The sequence below is a fragment of the Kryptolebias marmoratus genome, linkage group LG5 (genome assembly GCF_001649575.2).
Source record: "Kryptolebias marmoratus isolate JLee-2015 linkage group LG5, ASM164957v2, whole genome shotgun sequence".
In the NCBI taxonomy this organism is placed as follows: Eukaryota; Metazoa; Chordata; class Actinopteri; order Cyprinodontiformes; family Rivulidae; genus Kryptolebias; species Kryptolebias marmoratus.
Window position 1 is genome coordinate 26,099,707 of NC_051434.1, and position 20,636 is coordinate 26,120,342.

At 37.5% G+C, this 20,636-nt stretch overlaps 1 protein-coding gene across 3 annotated transcripts in view; it reads right to left on the reverse strand.

The window, feature by feature from the left end:
* Positions 1-1,235: 1,235 nt before the first annotated feature.
* Positions 1,236-20,636, reverse strand: part of top2b (DNA topoisomerase II beta) — a 79,541-nt gene continuing 60,140 nt past the window's right edge. For 2 of the 3 annotated variants that reach the window (XM_037975711.1, XM_037975712.1), the window contains 9 exons: positions 19,575-19,769; positions 19,378-19,504; positions 19,070-19,228; positions 12,166-12,376; positions 11,995-12,077; positions 8,627-8,719; positions 8,289-8,420; positions 8,130-8,215; positions 1,236-1,746 (listed from right to left, as the gene is read on the reverse strand). In XM_037975711.1, coding sequence (XP_037831639.1) covers positions 1,555-1,746; positions 8,130-8,215; positions 8,289-8,420; positions 8,627-8,719; positions 11,995-12,077; positions 12,166-12,376; positions 19,070-19,228; positions 19,378-19,504; positions 19,575-19,769 — 1,278 coding nt within the window. In that variant the 3' untranslated portion in view covers positions 1,236-1,554. Of the gene's footprint in view, positions 1,747-5,422; positions 7,859-8,129; positions 8,216-8,288; positions 8,421-8,626; positions 8,720-11,994; positions 12,078-12,165; positions 12,377-19,069; positions 19,229-19,377; positions 19,505-19,574; positions 19,770-20,636 lie in introns of those variants that run through there. The other variant, XM_037975713.1, reaches the window with a different exon arrangement.

Below are 20,636 nucleotides of genomic sequence, written 5' to 3' on the forward strand. Positions count from 1 at the left end.
AAGTGCTTTACATCATAAATCTGTTAGGGTGGGGCATTGTGAACCCAGAACTCAGACTCATGTTTTAGAAAACCTAAAACTAATTTACTAACAAAGGAAAACAAGAAAGCAAAAAGCTGACGTGATAGCAAAAACAAAGCAACAAAAAACTTACAGGCAGGTGAAATAAATGAGGAAAAAAAAAAAACCATGGCACTTAACTGTGGCAAGGAAAGACACAAAGGCATGAACATCTGAGCAGAATGAATAAATCAGAAAGTAATGAATGACAAAGACCTGATAATATAGACAGAGGATAAATGAGGAAGTGGACACAGGTGACTGATATGTAACTTGAGACAGGTGTACATGGGCGTGGCAGGCAGAGTAGAGAGCTACTGAACTGAGGGCAGGTGAATGGTGACAGGGAAACGCATAACAAAGAGGACCAGAACACAACAGTGAGAACATAAGATAATACAGAAAAATAACTAAAAAAATCAAAAATCAGACCTGTTTTTAATGTAATAAGGCTTTATACTAAGGGTCTAAAGATCACGAGAATCAAATATTGACCTGCCTTGTCCTTTGAGCCCAGTGATTTCTCTAGAGTCTTGTAATCTTTTAATAATATTATGAATTGTAGATAATGGGGTTATGCAGAGTGTCTCCAATTTTCTGTTAAGGAACATTCAAGTCATCCATTCAATCCCATACCTGCTTTTTCCTTTCTAGGTCTAGGGGGAGCTGGAGCCTTTCTCTATTGTACACTCTGGACAGGTCTTCAGTCCATCACAGGAACACAAAATTACTATGTATTATTTATATACTAAATATTAAATAATTAGTTATGAAATGCTCCTCCAGCTGTTTCTTCTTTGTACCACAGCCTTTTGTTGCACCTGTTACTCGTTTATAAAACTTACTTTTTAAGAATTGTGGATGCATATTTTTTAGAGCAGATCTTAGTATCAGCACCCAGATGGGATCCAAATGAACCCAAATCTGATCACATGTTCATACCTAGTTCATAATTACAGCAGAAGGACAGGAGACTCATTTATGTTTGGTCTCTCCATCAGAACAGCCTGTTGACTTATGGTGGCTTTGTTTTCTGTCTTCATGTTCCATCGGTTCTTGCTCTGGTTCTGAAACAAACCTTTTCACAGTGTGTAGCAGCCAGCAGTTATTCATGTCAACGTGAAACTGTTATGTCTGAAATCTCACAGTGTTCATCAGAAAGTAGACCAGCAAAGCGGTGGACATTTCATTCTTTACTTTCAACTTTATCTTCAAAAAGTTACATTAGCATCTTAACAATTAAAATGTGCTAAAGAACGGCACTCTAAACTTCTAAAAGCTGCTTCAGACAAATACAGAACATTTCAATGAGCGTAAAAAAACAAGCCTGTATATGTATATTAATAAAAAGTGTAAAACAACTACACATAAAAAAATACATTAAACACCACCATTAATGAAAAGTTAAATTAAGCAGGAAAAGTACAAAATTTTGTGTGAACACAGGAGGAGGAAATTTCTAAACAAGCAGAGGGGATCTAAATGCGATCGACTTTAATCAAACATGTCATCCTCCTCCTCCTCCTCCTCGTTATCAGACTCATGGAAGTACTTTACTTTCTTCCTAGCACGGCCTGGCCGATCCCAGGACAAAGCTTTAACAGGACTCAGGTTTGGGTTCAGGTTGTGGTCGTCATCGTCATCCTCATCCTCATCCTCATCATCAGATGGAGGTTTCTGAGGCTTCTGCATAGAAAAAAAGTATTTTATTAGAATTAAAACACACTTTATCTGCTTCTAAAATAATAAAAGTTAAATTATAAAGCTGTTTAATTCACAGGCACTATGCTGAAAATGTCAGTTCAAGGAAAGTTCAAGTTGGTTGTTTGTGTGTCTACAATATCTCCACAAGAAGTTCACAAACAATGAGATTGGAGCAACTGATTGTAAAGTGGACAAAAAGAACATCCTGACAACACATTGCTGAAATAATGTGATGTTATTTTAAGTTCTCAGGATATCAGACTCCCCTAAGATAGCTTCATTGTAATCTTATCGGGGTAAAATATAAGCAAAGGTATTGATGATCAGAAGCTTGGAGGTGATGGATAAAATCAAGTGAGATACATAGCTGGACATGGAGGTGAACACTAACATACACATTGTGACAACATGTATGGATAGATCTGACTTAGTTGTATATGACAACAATCTCCTATATTGGAGATATTTGCATGACCAATTAGAGATAAAACCATTTGACCACACTGACCATAATTTGGATGATTTGGGAAATGATATTGATCCAGGCATGAACTTTTTCTCCACCACTAGCACCAGCTGCTGTTATTATACAAAGGAAAAAATTCAACAGAACATCACTACCAAGGAAAAATTGTCAACAATCCATTTCAACAGCAGAAATCTGTATGCTAATTTTAATCACATTAGGGAATATTTAGACACTTTTAAAAGTTTATTTAATGTAATCATAATACCTGAAACATGGTTGAATACAGAAAAGGGAACTGATTTTTACTTCGATGGTTAACAACTTAAGATATATGAACAGAAAAAATAAAGGTGGTGGTGGAGCTGCCATATATGTTCAAAAGACATTGAATTGTAGAGTATTGGATGAAATAACTTTGGTGGTTGGCAAAATGCTTGAATGTATAACAACAGAAATCTGTACAAAGAAGGATTAGAATGTTGTTATAAGTTGTATTTATAGAACACCTGGGTCCAATATAGATTACTTCAATAACTGGATAGAGAGAACATTTACTGGGAAAACTAATAAAGTTCTATTTATTTGTGGTGACTTTAACATAGATTTACTCAACCACAATAATCACAAGTCTACAGACAATTTTATTAACACAATGCAAAGTTTAAACCGCTTTCCAAAAATTACCAGACCCAGCAGAATTACAGCCTACTCGACCACTCTGATTGATAACATCTTTACAAACAATATAAATAAATCAATACTGTTAGTCAATGATATTAGTGATCACTTACCTGTCTTTACAGAATATGACAGAAATTATATTACTAGTAAATTAGAAAGTCAAAAGCTATATTGAAGAACAGAAGAATCAATAAAAATTTAAAAAGCTGGGATACTGGGATACTATTTATTAACAAAAGACATTGGTGCATATGAGACATTCCTTGATGTATTTATGGAATTGTATAACAAAATTTATCCAATCAAAGTATATAAAAATAATAAGAATAAATATTCTTATAAGTGTTATATATTCTTATAGTGTAATATAAGTGTTCTACTAGAGGGGAGAACACTCTGGACCATGTGTATTCTAACATCAAACACGCATACAGAGCCACCCCCTTCCCCACCTCGGGCAGTCGGACCATCTTTCTCTCCTGCTCTCCCCAACTTACATCTCCCTCAGCCGCAGCACAAGGCCCATCATAAAGACCGTTACATCCTGGCCTGTTAATGCTCTCAGCGAACTTCAGGACTGTTTTCAACAAACTGACTGGGGCCTATTTGAACACCACCAGCTGGAGAAGCACACAGGAACGGTTCTGGATTACATCAAGTTCTGCATTGGAAATGTGACGGAGGAAAAATTAATCTGGGCTTATCCAAACCAGAAACCCTGGATGACCGGTCATGTTCGCTCACTCCTTAAAGCCTGTGATGCAGCGCTTAGGTCAGGTGACAGAGCTCTTTACCGAGCTGCCCAAGCCAGCCTGAAGACAGGCATCAGATCTGCTAAGGCTGACCACAAGAGGAACATAGAGTCCCATCTGTCCAGCAATAACCCACGGGAGGTGTGGAAGGGCATACAGAGCATCACCAACTTCAGAGGCTGTGATGTGACTATAGGAGACCAGAGTGCACAACTAGCAGAGGAGCTAAATTGCTTCTTTGCACAATTTGGAGCACCACAGCAGTCCTCCTCTGATTCAATCCTGCCCCCTCCCCCATCTGGTTTCAGTTCCACATATCTCACTGTTTGGGAGCATGATGTTAGACAGATGTTCCTAGCAGTGAATCCCAGGAAAGCTACTGGCCCAGATGGAGTACCCGGTAAGGTGCTGAGTGCTTGCGCCTACCAGCTCGCCCCCACCTTTACCAAAATTTTCAACCTCTCCCTGGCCCAGGCAGCTATTCCACCTCGTCTTAAATCTGCAACCATCATCCCTGTGCCGAAGAAATCCACCATAACCAGCCTGAATAATTATCGACCGGTGGCCCTTACTCCAATAATCATGAAATGTTTTGAGAGACTAGTTCTTTAGCACATCAAGGTTTATCTCCCTCAGAACCTTGACCCCCACCAGTTTGCATACCAGACAAATAGATCGAAAGAAGATGCTATTGCAATTGCTCTCCACACTGCACTGAGCCACCTGGAACAGCAGCATAGCTACGTGCGAAAGCTCTGCTTTCAATACCATCATCCCGGATATTTTGATAACCAAACTTTATAGTCTCGGCCTACCCCCAACTCACATGTGCCTAGATCAAAGACTTTCTCACTTACCGGCCCCAGGCGGTGAGACTTGGCCCCCACCTCTCCTCTACTTGCACATTGAACATTGGTTCCCCACAAGGCTGCGTGCTGAGCCCCCTGCTGTATTGTCTCTACACCCACGACTGCAGCCCAGCACACAATAACAACTTCATTGTAAAGTTTGCTGATGACACCACAGTGGTTGGACTCAATTCCAAGGGAGACGAGGCAGCCTACAGACAGGAGATCCTGGCGCTGACATCCTGGTGTTCAAAGAATACTTGACCTTAAACACCGAAAAAACCAAGGAGGTTATCGTTGACTTCAGGAAGGTCAGCAGCGATTTAGCTCCCCTCTACATCAATGGTGAGTGTATAGAGAGGGTTCACACTTTCCGGTTTCTGGGCGTCCATATCGCAGCTGACCTTACCTGGACTGACAACACCACAGCAGTCTACAAGAAGGCCCAGCAGAGGCTACACTTCCTGAGAGTCCTTAGGAAGTACAAACTCAACTCCCACTTGCTGTTAGCCTTCTACAAATCATCAATAGAGAGCCTGCTAACATACTGTATCTCAGTATGGTATGGCAGCTGCACCCGGGCAGACAGGGAGAGGCTCCAGAGAATAGTCAAGGCAGCTCAGAAGATCATTGACTGCCCTCTCCCCTCCCTCTTGGACATTTACTCATCATGCTGCCTCAATAGAGCTGAGCAGATCGTCAAGGACAGCTCCCACCCAGGTTCTGACCTGTTTGATTTGTTGCCCTCAGGAAGACGCTACAGGTGTGCCAGAACAAGAACAAACAGATTCAAGAACATCTTTTTTCTGAAAGCTATTACCCAACTGAACTCTCGCATGCACTGACTTTTGTTTACAATCAGCGAGAAACTTGCCTACTGTGAAACAAAGACATCTGTAGAACATATGTCGCTTTGTTTTATTTTATTTTATTAATGATCACATGCTATATCAGCAGAATCTATATTCCTCAATATACAAAATGTGCAATGCGTAAACAATGTGCAATATTGTCATCTAACTTTCTACTTCAGCTTCACACTTACAAGTGATTCTCATTGTTTTCCTACATATGTGTTGTACATATGTAGGTATGCACATACATACATAACATGCAAATATATAGGCATATCTTAGCTAATTTTATCTTGTTACTTTTATTCTTTCTATCTATTTTAATGTGTATTTTGCACTGCTGGGGGAGTGGCTCTAATCTCGTTATGCACGCGTGTAATGACAATAAAGGCATTCAATTCAATTCAATTATAGTTGTCCTTTGATCACATTGGGACTGCAAAATGCCTGTAAAAAGAAAAATACTTTATATAGGGACTTTATAAGATGAACTAAGGAAGCGGAATCTAAATATAAAATATATAAAAATGAATTGATAACTATTATCAAATTTTGCAAAACAGAATATTACAACAAAAATGGATGAAAATAAATGTAATATTACAGAATCTGAAATATTTTAAATAGTATTATAAAAATATAGTATCAATAAACAGGAGTATCCAAATTATTTCATTGATAAAGATATAGAAAATTATAATATGAATGAAAAAGCTAATTGTTTTAATCATTTTTTTGTAAATATTAAACCTGATTTAGCTCAAATGATCCCTGAGCTACCACATACTGTACCAAATTTAAACACAATGATAAATAGGAAACTCAATGTTCCTCAGTGCTGTGACTGAAAAAGAAATATTTGATATTGCAAATAAATGTAATAAACAATCGACTGATGTGCATGAGATTAATAAGAGACTGGTAAAGTGTGTCATTAAGGGGATTTCTAAACCATGTACATATATCAGTAACTTGTCATTTCAAACTGGTTCATTCCCAAATAAAATGAAAATAGCTAAAATATTGCCATTATACAAAAAATAGGAAGAAACATCTCTTCACCAACTATCGACCTGTCTCTCTGCTGCCACAATTCTCTAAAATATTACAAAAATTATTATAATAATTAGAGACTGGAAAAAATCTTAGATAAGGCATTTGACACAGTTAATCATAATTTATTAATAAAAAACTTAAACGCTATGGGATAAAGGGAGTAGCACTGGACTAGATTCAAAGTTATTTGAAAGGCAGACAGCAGTGTGAAGTTGGGAGATGTTTGGACATTGTTTGTGGGGTTCCCTGAGGGGTCAGTTCTGGGTTCCAAACTGTTTATAATTTATGTAAATGATTCATGTATCGTGCTAGAGATAATGACAAGTATACTATTTGCTGAAGATACAAACATTTTTATGCTGGAGATGATATGGAACAACTGCTAAAGGATGTAACTGATGAAATGAACAAACTTAAGATATGGTTTGATGAAAATACGTTGTCCTTGAACCTAAAAAAACAAAAATTATGTTATTTGGGAACTGTCAATCAAATATAGAATTTTAAATACAAATAGATGGGGCGAATATTGAAAGAGTTTATGAAAACAAATTTTTAGGTGTCATAATTAATGATCAACTTAACTGGAAACCACACATCAGATATATTCAAAGTAAATTTTCAAAAAAATTTTGCCCTATTAAACAAAGCCAGAAGTCAGTCATAGAACAAAAAGCATTACATGTACTCTACTGTACATTAGTCTTACCCTATTTAGAATATTGTGCAAAAACCTGGGGCAAGAAAGCACCAACACACTATTTGTAAAATCTAAATTATTAAAGTTCAGTGACATTGTGAAACTACAGACAGCTCTAATCCTTTACAAAGCCAAAAATAAACACATACCGGATAACATTCAAATATTGTTTAAGACTAAGGAGCAAATTTATAAGTTAAGGGGGGAATTACAGTTTAAAATATGCAAATTCAGAACTACTAGAAAAAAAAAAAAAATATATATATATATATATATATATATATATATATATATATATAGTGTGCTGTACATGTACATATAAAGACACAATAGGACACCTACTAACAGGTAAATGTGAATATAAAGTTTAAGTTTGTGAGGATTAAGAAGCAGTAACAGCAGAAACATCAGATGCAAGTCAAATGTGGAGTCAAACTGGAAAAATTTTAATATTGAACTTAAACAATGTCTTTGTTTCTACTTGTGTTTCTATCTGCTCCCTTGAATATGTGGAACAAAAGTTTAGACAAGTTAGATATTGTGCTTCATTTTGTTTTTTGGTACATATTCAAAAAATAAACAAACAAACAAACATTTCCTTTGTGTCTCATAATGCAGTCAAGTTCTTAAAATTGTTTATTGCTGGTAACACAAGAAGTTTTGTATAAACAGAGAGTGAAGTGAAGTGAGATTTATTTATATAGCACTTTTAGACAACAAGGCGATCCAAAGTGCTTTACAACAGAAACAAAAACAGAATGAAATACAATAAATGAAATAAAATGAAACACAAAAAACAAAAAAAAAAATGAAAAAACGTCAATCATGTATAATCTAAATGAATCATGTATAATCTAAATGAATCATGTATAATCTAAATGAATCCTGTATAATCTAAATAAAATCATGAAACCAGACATCTAAGCATAAGTTGAGACAGTCAAAATAGTAGCTAATGTAATCTAAATGAAATCATAAAACTAAACACATCACTCAGACACTCACTCTGCCGGCAGGTTTTGTAGCTTTCTTCATTGGACTGTACTCATCTTCAGATCCAGAACCCTTCCTCTTTTTACCCCGGCCTTTACCTGCAACAATTCTACAAAAGTTAGAACAGAAGGACATTATAAAGTTCAATATGAAAAGAAGGATGAGTTGTACCTTTGAGGGCTGGTGCTGTTTTCTTGGACTCGGTGTCAGACTCAGAATCCCAGATGGATTTATCTGGTTTCTTTGCTTTTGGTGCTGGTGGTTTCTTAAGTTTGGGAGCTGCATCAGAGGACTTTGTAGCTTCTACATAAAACCAAAACCTCACTGTTAGATATGCCACACATTACATCAACATAGACAAGTAAGTACTGTAAACTACACAAGGGCAGGTACATACTGCAAAGATCTGCCTAGCATCTCTGACTTCCTCATATCTGCTTAACCAACCAGACCTTTGTTTCCACCATGATGCAGTGGAGGCCCCCCTGCAGGCCACTTGCACACATTACCTTTCTTTGCTGATGTAAGTTTGTCAAACGCTGAGCTGGTGGAGTAAGTGGAGAATGCTGGGCCATTATCATCACTGTCAGACTTGGACCCATCTGTAAAAAAAAAACAAAACCAAAAAATCAAAACAAAGCCCTTGGGTTGTAGTTTATTATGTTTCTGTTTTCTTGTGATGTGCTGTACATGTACATATAAAGACACAATAGGACACCAACTAACAGGTAAATGTGAATATAAAGTTTAAGTTTGTGAGGATTAAGAAGCAGTAACATCAGATGCAAACATGATCTGTTTATAGGAAAACATCACAGAGAACCTAAAGCTTTAAAATGGAACAATCAAAAATTTTCCATTAAAAAGAAGTAATAAAAAACAAAAAACCATAGCCATAAAAGTAAAGAATGAACCAATTAATTTCTGTACAACCCACAGCCACAGTCTGACGTAAAACAAAGTCTTTTTAAAGACATTTTGAAAATTTTAAATCAATTAACAACAAACGAACACCCCCACCACAAATATACAAGTAGACTAAATAAATAAATACACACATACATAGAAATAATATATTTATAAGTACACATACATTTCTATACACGTTACATATAAGTATATACACACACATGCCAAGCCACGCCATTGTGATGCTCAGCTCAGAATGATCTGACAATCTATACCTTAACTTAAGACAGAAGGGGGCTCCAGGTTATTTCAAATGATTCAGCTTTACAAGCCAAAGTCAGCCAGGATTTTTTGAGTTTAAGAAAATAAAAGGCCCGCTCTAATCCAGCTGACATTAGGAAACGCAAGAATAATTTCAGACCAGAATCTCTTCATGGAAGGACAGCTCCAAAACATGTGAGTAATTTGCTGTGGCCTGCTGGCATCATTCACACAAAATGATTGCCTCTATAAACATTGGTTTAAAAACTGTGATAACCTGGATAACTTAATTATCTTAGAGTTTTACTTTTTTGAGATATTTCATGAAAAGGGGGAAACCAAACGCCATCATATTTTTGACACACAACACCTAAGTATTATTTTGCTATAAATAAACAAATTGTTTCAATTTATTTGTCAGTATTTACGTCTCATTTCATGGGTACACCTTGAAATGAATTTCCCCCCGTATGTCTTTATCGCTCAGTGTGGCTGCAGAGAGCATGCCAAAGAATGTGGTGTCAAATCTAACCCGTAGTGTCCTGGTCGGTAACATTTAAAACCCATGTTCCTAAACTGCTAATTTATTCGATAAATAAAACTCTTGTTGCGCCATTTGAAAGCACCACTCTTAAGAGCTTTAAATCCATGGGAGATCGAATTTAGTTGAATAATAAAGGAACAATCGATCATTTGCTTTATATTAGTTTTGTATCCTAATTCAACCATTTATGCTTGAGTCCTAATATAGCTGCCAAAAACAGCATTCTGGGTCTTTCCCCGTAAGTACCAGCCCATAATAATAGGCGCAGAAGTTCAATGCACTGATCAACGAATTGCTGAATCATCAAGCTGTGCAATCTGCATGCTTTGATTGAATGAAAAAGGCCAGGCTGTGATTGGCTGGTGGCGTGGCTCATTTACATACAACTTAGGGTTGCGAGCGCAGAGAGAGCAGATCGCGAGCACCTTGTCATAGTTGAGCGCGTGTCCGAGCACCTTTGAGCGAGCGTGTATGAGATTGATACGCGCACGCTTAAAATTATTAAACTTAAAGTTAAAGTACCACTGATTGTCACACACCTGAGTGTGCGAAATTTGTTCTCCGTATTTGACCCATCCCCTGAGGGAGCGGTGAGCAGCAGCGGTGCCGCGATCGGGAATCATTTGGTATTCTTCCTTTAGATAGATCTGTGCCCTCAAATCAGTGGCACTGTGCGCTCAACCTGGTGGTTGAAAAAAATCATGCCATAGGTTGGTGTCTGCCTTTTTGGGAATAAATGTGTATACTTAACAGAACAGAAACTTATGACTGTAAATAAAGTACATATCAATAATTAATTAAATCAACAAGTTGTATCTGAAAGATGTCTTTTTTCGGTATTGATACTTTCTTGATAGATTTTATTCCTGTCTCACAAATATCTTCAGCTTTTTCTTTCCTGATAAGTTTTCTGCAATTTGTTTTTCTATTTTGATAAAATTTGTGTATATTTGCTGTAAAATACCACCAATAAATGTTTGATAATGTGAAAATTATGCTTTCCTTGGCCATTTTTAGGCTTGTTTTGGTGTCCATGAAATATTTGTAACTAGAGAACCTCAGAAGCCCATCCAAAAAAAATGTGGAACATGACTTATCTTCATAGCTGATTTTACGTATTTACCATGGACTATAGATTCATATCTTACAATTTTCTTCACCATGTTAGGAAATTTAAAAATTCACCCTCATGTCACATACTGGTGACCCCTTTTCATGAAATCACCCATAAATAATGTTTCACTCTGATTTTCCTATCTTGGATCTGATTAAGACAAGAATCAGTAAACAGATAGAGCATCTTACTGACAGTTTAAGCTAAAACTGAGTTCAGTCTCTGTTACCATGGTAATCTAATCAGACTCAAAGAACTCATTGTCATTCTGAAAATTTAGAATTTCAGCTCAACATAGCGGTTAAGCTGTTACCTTCACTTTGAAGTAAAGCTCTCTGGTAATCCCGGCATCAGAATCTCATCAAAATTATATTAACAAACTGAACTTTAACAGAAGTATGACATATATTCATCCATCCCATTGTTTTAAAAGTCACGTTAATGTCATCTTAAGACTGTGAGGTACAAGCTACAAGAATGAACTGTTATTAAAATCCAGAGCAGGGCAGGTCATTTAGGAGGTTTTCTACCAGCTGCTTTATGGTTTGTTATCTCCATTAAAGAGGTTATGTTTTCAACAGTGCTCCTTGGTCATCATGATAGAAAAACAACAGTGCATTCTAAATTATTGATGCTGTATCAATAATATTCCGAACAAACCTCTGAGACTTTCACAGAACAGCTGGATTTATACTGAGAATAAATTACACACAAGTGGACACCATTTACTAATTAGATGACTTTTGAAAGAAGTTGGTTGCTCTGGATTTTAATTCAGGGTACCAAAGTAAAGGGATGAATACAAAATACACATTTTTCAGACTATTACTTGTAAAAATTGTTGAAAACCTTGTATCAACTTCTTTCCACTTTACAATTATATGATACATAATAAATACATATAAATCCCAGAAAATTCATTGAATCTGAATGTGGAAAAGATCAAGGGGTATGAAGATTTTTCCATGGTTCTGTAGGTGTAACTGGAGAGTACGGAGTACTTAGAGTTAAAAGGACTGTTTAAAGACACTGAAAAGATCAATACTTACCACTGTTGTTGCTCTTCTCAGGGAAGACTGGCTTTGATGAGAACACGCTGGTCGTCTCTCTATTTTTAGCTACAGGTGCAGACCTTTAAGGAACCAGATGCAAAGCATTCAGGATTTATTTTAACAATAATTTAAGCAACAAAATAATAACTGTCTTCTTGGAAATCTTACCTAGCCTTTTGTTTTAGTGGAGAGTAGGAGTCTTCATTGTTGTCTTCATCATTTTGGTCACTAAAGTTGTCCTTTGCATCTGAGAAGCTAAAGTCATTTTTGAGGGACATCACAGGAGAGGAGGCTGCTTCATCGTCACCATTTTCCTCTTCATCTGCCTCCTCCTCTTCTTCTTCCTCTGAGAAGTCAAATGTGTATTTTGGCTTGGAGGCTGAAAGATCAGAGCAGAGTGAGTGTCAAACCATATTATTTTTGTGTCAGTACTTTGATTTTTTTTCTTGTTGCGGTTAGGTTGCATCAGACAGTGCTGCCAGACGCTTGAAGCTGACAAAAACTAATTCAAATTAGGGCCTGCATAGGAGCACTGGAGTGCATGGCCATAGAAATGCATCCACTTCCAAGTGTTTCTAGATTTATATAGTTTTTATTCTTCCATCAAGTTTAATGCGGTCCAAACGGAAGAACATACCCACACAAATTATATACCAAAAGACCATCTCGGTCACGAGATGTGTGCCAGTACTTTTAGCGGCGTTTCAAGTTACTATGGCGAGATAATTTGCAGAAAACTACTCCGTTAAAACTCAATACAAACCAATGAGTGGAAACTGACAGAGTAAAAGGTCACATGACCTAGAAAAGTTATTTCTTAACTCTGGACCTCGAAGGACACCATCTTGAATTGTTTAGTTGTTTCACTGCTTTGACACACCTGATTTGAATGAGTGAGTAATTAACAGGCTTCTGCAGAACGTGAAGACTTGCTGAAGAGCAGGGACACAATGAAAATGTGCAGGATAGGGATACTCCGATCAGGTTTTTTGTTGCCAATTCCGATACCCATCACTCATGAGTACCGATCACCCATGAGTGTCGATCACCAATACCGATCACATGGATTGGCTGTAAATTTTTTGATCTAATTATAAGAACTTCCAGTACATGATTTGGAAAGAAGGAACCATAAAATCACCTTAATTTAAAAAATGTGTTTTTACTTACTTTTTCCAAGACAAAAAATACAAATCACTTGCAGGCACAATGCACGAACTATTCAGTCAATAGTAGCAAACTGTAGTGCTATCGGTAATATTATCTTTAACAGACTGAAAACACATGAAGGCTCTCAACAGGCTAAATAATTGCAGAATGTCCAAAAATCTGTTTTCCTCAGCATCGATACAGGACATCCAAGCTCCATATATTTGTTGTGAAATAGAGACCTTCTTCAATGTGAGAGTACACGGTCTGATGGAGCTCGGGCAGGGTTACGTCTGTAAAATATTTACTGCAGGAGTAATTTAATTTTTAATTTTTCTGGTTATTTGCTTCGCCTTCTGTCTGTCACACTCATATGGACGAGTGTTGGTAATTGCGGGCTGCATTAACTGCCCTCTGACTGCTCCGGGTGTCTTCTTTTCATTTTAAGTAGTGAGCCTCGAAACCTCACCATACTCGTAGTGTTGAAATATTTTGACATGCTTTGCCCATGAGGTATTCTTCCATTGCACGTATTGCAGAATGCAAACTTCACATCACTGTCACACACGGTGTAAAAGTTCTACAAGGCAGACATGTTTGTTTTGAATTTGCAGCTGTGCACTTGCGCAGTGTGAAGAAGTCACAAACTTTTTCAAGGATATTGGCCAATAATGATTGGTGGCCAATTGATTGGAACACCACTAGGATAGTGTTTGAGGGCCAGGGTTGAGAAACCCTGACTTTGGCCCATTCCACACGTCTGGTATCTGGTAAAGCGTATAGTTTTTTATGTGATTTGGCCTTTCATTCACATGTAACCTCCATTTAGTAGCACTATACTATTGATAATGAAACCTCCAGACAAAGTGAAGATGTGTAAATTCTCCTTTTATTTGTGTGTTTGCATGTGGACATTGGTAACCAGAGATTTAAAGGTCTGCGCATTATAGTCTGCAGCAAGTAATGCGGCGCTGATGTCACATATGCAACAATTGTTATTGTTTGACCATTCAGTAAAGAGAAAATGCCTGCTATCAGAGAGGTGCTGATTTTGGTAGTATACAATAGTATACAAAATTGGTAGTATAAAATTGTTTAAAATATCTTGGCATACTGAAGCATGAAGAGTTTCTTTCACTGGAACTAAGTGGCTGAGCCAAGCTACTGAAAAACAACCCTGTTCACTATGCACCTCAGCATCTGCTGAGCCCGCTTTGTGATTTTACGTGGCCTACCACTTTGTGGCCGATTTGCTGTCATTCCTAATCACTTCCACTTTGTTATAATACCACTAAGAGTTGACTGGGGAATATTTACTAGTGAGGAAATTTTACGACTGGACTTACTGCAAAGGTGACATCTTGTGATGGTACCACAATGGCATTCACTGAGCTCCTAAAAGAGACCCATTCTTTAACAAATGTTTGTAGAAACAGTCTGCATGTCCAGGAGCTTGATTTTATAGATTTTATACACCTGTTCCCATGAAAATGATTGGAACACCTGAACTAAATGATTTGGATGGGTGAGTGAGTACATTTGGTCATATAGTGTACTCTGACTGCTAACAAACCCCTTAGGTGTTTGTTTGAAATGTTCCTATAAACTGTTGAGAAAAATGTATTTTAGCAAAATAATCCTAAAAACCATTTGACAGATTTTATTGAAACTCTCAGAAAGTAATCAATGGATGCACGTCTATAATTCATTAACTTTTGGACTCATTCTGAGTCAAGATGACTGCCACAGCTACTTTAGAAAGTACAAAATTGTCTATTATTTAGTCATTTTTAGAGTTACTGAGCTAACATTTGGTGTGACAGTAGCTGTGAGTGATCCCCAAGACCTACTATGACTGGAGAAATATTCTTCAGTTTCTTTTAAAAAAAAATTGCAGTAAACTACAGGTAAAAATGTCTGTTAGCAAAATATCTCATAAACCACTGAATGTATCTTAATGAAACTCTCAGAATGTAATCAGTGGATGCACGTCTACAACTGATTGACTATTGGAGTCATTCTGATACAAGATGGCTACAATAGCTGACTTAGAAACCATAAAAATGGCCATAAGTCAGTCATTTCTACTGATATTTAGCTAAAGTCTGCAGTGATGGTAGCTGCCAGCTTTTCCTAAGACACATTGTGATGGCTAAGAGATCATTCAGTTTTTTAAAAAAAAACATTCCTACAAATTAAAAAGTCTGTTAGCAAAGTATCTCATGAACCACTGAAAAGGTTTTAGTGAAACTCACAAAATGTATTTATTATACGTCAAATTAACTTAAGGAGTCATCTTGATTTAAGATGACAAAACAAAATCACAAACCAAGTGGCAGGCTCTTTTAAAGTTTCTAGTTAGTTATTTTTAGTCTCAGGCACTTTGAAAACAAGGTCACTGTGAATTAAACTGAAATGCTACAATTTAAGTGATGCTATCAGCAAGTTATGTAGAACAGTTCTTATTAATAAAAACAAGAAGAAAATAGAAAATAAACAACACATTTAAAATTATCATTTTAATTTGCACCAGCCCAAACAACATGACCAGGTGAAGTGTAAAACACCAATTACCGTATTTTCCGCAGTATTGGGCGCACTGGATTATAAGGAGCACTGTCAATGAATGATCCATTTTAGAACTTTTGTCATATATAAGGCGTAAAGGACTATAAAGCGCATTAAGCGAACCAAAACAACCCCGTCTTTTCGGAGAATACTGCACCGACGTAAAGGCCCCCACATACCCCGGCATACTTCACTCTGCGGAGGTCTGCGCATACTCGAAACGGACTCACGTCCGCCGGACACATCCACACAAAGATCAACTTTTATGACAGCATATGCATGCTCGGTGTCGCACAATAAACTGCCTGGCGAGAAATGGTGTTTACATCAAACTCTTTTGTGTGCGACACCAGCGTGACTGCCGCTCTCTGTGCAGCACTGACAGGTGTGCGGTGGCTGAAGAAACGGGGCTAAAGGCATCTTCTTTTCTTTTGTTTTTTAAAGCCAAGAGGCAAGCGATCTCTTCCTCCTTGTTCGGTGATGCCATGACTGAAATTTGTCACGGGAGAATTTTAGGCAATCTGTATGATCGAGTATGAAGTCTCAACCGTCCGTGGACAGTCCACCTGGAGTCTGCGCAGCTCATGGAGTACGCACAGTACGCCCGAGTACGCCCATTAGGAGCCTAATGCTGCAAGCAGAACGGGTTTGTAGTTTACCAAAGTTGTACTAAAACATTCTTACATATACAAGGCGCTCTGGATTGTAAGGCGTACTGTTGTTTTTTTTAGAAAACTGAAGGCTTTTAAGTGCGCCTTATAGTCAGGAAAATACAGTATGTTTCAGTGATGGTCTGTGGTGTCAGATACCGCAGCAAGTATTTATTTATTCACAAATTTTTAACTTTTCCAGTTAACAGTGTCAAACTACAAAGTACTGAAACTCGCCTAAATACACCAAAATATAACTCCATTTGGTTTCTCCACTCAAGAGACATTTGAATGCAATGCTTTCTCATGAGGTTGAGCATTTATGATTTAAAGCCAAACAATGAAACTGAACCACATTTAACCTTATACAACAGGGGTCTCCAATCCTGGTCCTCGAGGGCCACTATTCTGCACCTGTTACTTGTTGCTCTGCTCCAACACACCTGATTAAGTGGTTAAATTACCTCTTCATGTTCTGCAGAAGCCTGTTCTTGGCACATTGATTTAAATCAGCTGTGTTGGAGCAGAGAAACAAGTAAAACATGCAGGATAGCGGCTCTCGAGGACCAGGATTGGAGACCACTGTTATACAATTTAACACGCCTCAAAATTGATCAAAACAACCTCAACCCACTGTAAACTGTAAAGTTTTATCTATTTTTGTCACACATAGATGAAAACATGCAACAGTGACCACATGCTTGCGAGGCACACATACAGCTGAGGCGAATAAAATGCATGTGAATTCTCTAAGGGGCACTTCCATTCTCACTGAGAAGAAAAACATGTTGGATCAGCATTCTAATTCAGAACAAGTCACATGTGATGATTCCTAAGGTCAACAAGGTGTAGATAATGACACATGGGCATAAATTGCTGCATAACGTGTGTAATTGTGGAACAATGACAGCTTAGGCACTGCTGGAGGACATCACATATGGAAGAATTGGAAGTTAGCGTGTTTTCAGGTCATGTATTTCATAGTTGTCCCTGAGCTGAGCTGAGCTGTGCCATGCCAGCCGCATGGGATGGCCTCATCTATGTGATGCCCAGATATACACCATGGTTCCCTCTGTAGGTAAAATGATGGCTGTCCAAACCATCATGGATAACTTGAAGTGCTTTAGGAGGATCCTCTCAAAGCCCTTCATAATTACAGGCACCAGAGTGGTAATCACTGAAGCAGATGACAGATGAGTTTTTGGGGGGCACAGGCACAATAAAGAAGGGTTTGAGACAGACAGGGACCATAGCAAGTTGCAGGACCAAGTTGAAAATTTTCAGCAAAACTCCTGATAGCTGGTCAGCACATACTTTTTAGGGTCCTGCAGCTTTGTTAGTGTTGATCCTTCACAGAGTGAAACTTACTTGATATAGTTGTAAGACAAGAATAAAAGAATATTCAATTTTGAAATGGAGGAATGTTATTTTTGCAAATCATTGTTGGAATCAACAGAACACTTGTTTTATGAGTGTGAGATTGTAAGTAATCTTTGGAAAGAAATACAGAACTGGTTGATATCTAAGTCTCTTAAAATTGATTATTTTTCCTGGAATGGGATCAAATATGGGATCTCAAAAAGAAATAAAAAAGTTGAATATTTGATAAATAATATTATACTGCCTACTGCATACTGTTTTTATTATTTTGGAATTCTTTAAAAAAAGTTAATACAGCCCCGCGATCAAACTCTTTGCAGTTATATCAGAATTTAATTTGATATGAACCCCAAGTTTTACTTTTATCTTTGCTTTTGCATTTTTTTTACTGTGAATTTGTTTTTTCTACTTTTTTTTCACAATACGTTATTCATTTATTTTTTTTAGTTTTGTATTGTTTTTGTGTTAAAAGTATTATTAGTTAAAGAGGAATATTCAAATTATTTTATCTAGAAAGAATGTAAAATGGTCGTTGTAATTACTTTTTTATGTTCTGTACTGTTCTATTGTTATTAATAAAAAAAATAAAAAAATAAAAAAGATTATCATTATCATGCTTATATTCAGCCTCATTGCCTCTAGATGTGTCAAAGCATGCAACAATACTGTTCAGAACTGTGGCTGACTTACTGGTTGCTGCGATTGTAGCCTGTTACAGTCTTCAGGCCCCTCCACATACTGGGTTATTGTTGTCAAAGTGCTCCTTAATGTGCCATTTGTACATGTATTTTTTTGCTTACTGTATTAGCCTTTTTTAGATCTTCCTAGGCCCTGCAACAAGCCAGCCTGTCATCTGACTGGTAGGCACATAACAGGCTGGTATACATGACCTGTATAAGTATCCATCCATCCATTTTCTTTACCCGCTTATCCATTTTTGGTCACGGGGAGCTGGTGCCTATCCCCAGGTCTGTGGGAGGAAACTGGAGTACCCAGAGTAAACCCACGTGTGCACAGGGAGAACATGCAAGCTCCACTCAGGCCCCAGGCCAGGAAGCGATCCTGCAACCTTCTTGCTGGGAGGCAACAGCTCTAACCACTATGCTGCTGTGCACCCTACCTGTATAAGTAAAGTTTGCTAAATGCCCCAATTATTTGGTTAAATAACTTGGATGCTTTGATTTCGTTTTGATTATAGATGGTTTGGTTTATTGTGGCTTTGCTAAACAATTCTAACTCAAGAGGTATAGATAGACACGATAGAACAATATACTCCTGCAGTGGTGTAGATGTTTCCAACATATTAATTTTAAATGCTACTGTACCTGAAGCCCTCTGAGACTTGGTTTCTCTCGGAATGATGGGTTCATTCTCCTCCAAGTCACTGTCTGACTTGGACTCATCATCAGACCAGGGGTTTCTCTTTTTCACCTTCTTAGCTGAAGCACCTTTGGGTGCAGGAGGTTTTCTTACTCTGGGAGCTCCTGTAACACAGTGATGAAGATGACCAGACAATGTTTTCATGTCAGTGCCTGATTCTTCAGTAACGAATAAAGAGTTCCATCTCAGGTTTTATCACAGTGGGAGTAAGGTTCTGAAATCAGCTGCAGCAGGTTGGATGAAAAACACTAACCGGGCTCTTTTTTCTCTTTCTTCACTCGTGGAGCTTTGGGTTTGGACACAAAGTTTTCTCTAGTTGTTCCTTCACCACCCAAACCATCATCATCAAACTCCAGCTTCACTACTGTGTCCGAGTCAATCTGATAACAGAACAACTTGTTTAGCATTATTTGAGCTAAAACAAAAGTTGAAGTAAAACGTAAAAATTACCTTCTTCCTTTTGGTCAGTTTTTTGGCTGCATCAGATTTGATTGGTTGGGTTGGGGGGTCCACCCTGCGGCCAAATGGTGAAGGCATAGTCTCCTCCAGGTTCATCTTCTTCACTTTAGGTTTGCCTACTTTACCCTTTACTAGTTTGATGGTTTTTCCTATGTTTTGCTCTTCTTTCTCCTGGGCCTCAACACTCTGTCAAATAAAACAGAAAAACCTTTGATGTTGCAATATATTTTTTTCCTAAAATCTGAAATATTTGTGGTCAAAAACTAGTTCTGTAAAGCCATGAAACAAGAAAATAATAAACATTTTTTTTCATAATTTAAACTGCTGGAGTATACTTTAGAAATTAAGCTAGGCAGATTTGGACCAGTTATGTAATAATTATTTACCAGTGGCATGGTTTTTTGAACTATACATGTTTTTTTTGTCAGAGGAGACCTTTTGTGCAGGTACTAGACTACAGCTCTAGGACTACCATTAAAAAAATAAATAAAGATTCAAGACAAGTTCAAGATGCCAGCAATAACTCTACAACTTGAGATAAATTTTGTTGCATAATTTTTTTTCACAAATCTTTGAATATGTAAAAAAAAAAACAAGACAGAGCCTCTGTGACTCACACAAGGAAATTGAGAACCATTACAAAGATTTGTAGACATGTTGAAGACTCCCCTGTGAATGCCATTAACTAACTAGTCTCCAACAGCTGCAGCCAGGTCAGAAACTGGCCTAAGAATCGACAACCAATTCTGATGAGGTACCAACTTCACACTGTAATCAGTTAAATGACAGACTAAACATGTAGTTTTTAAAATGTTAACTAGTATTAAATAATAAATACAACATGCTCTGTGAAAGGATGCAGCAATAAATGGTGGAAGAAAGAAATCGTTGTAAATCTGGAGTAATTTAAACATCATGATTTGAACCCGCAAGGTGTCTGGGCTCTCCCTTAGAGATAGGGTGAGAAGCTCGGTCATCCGGGAGGGACTCAGAGTAGAGCCGCTGCTCCTCCACGTCGAGAGGAGCCAGTTGAGGTGGCTCGGGCATCTGGTG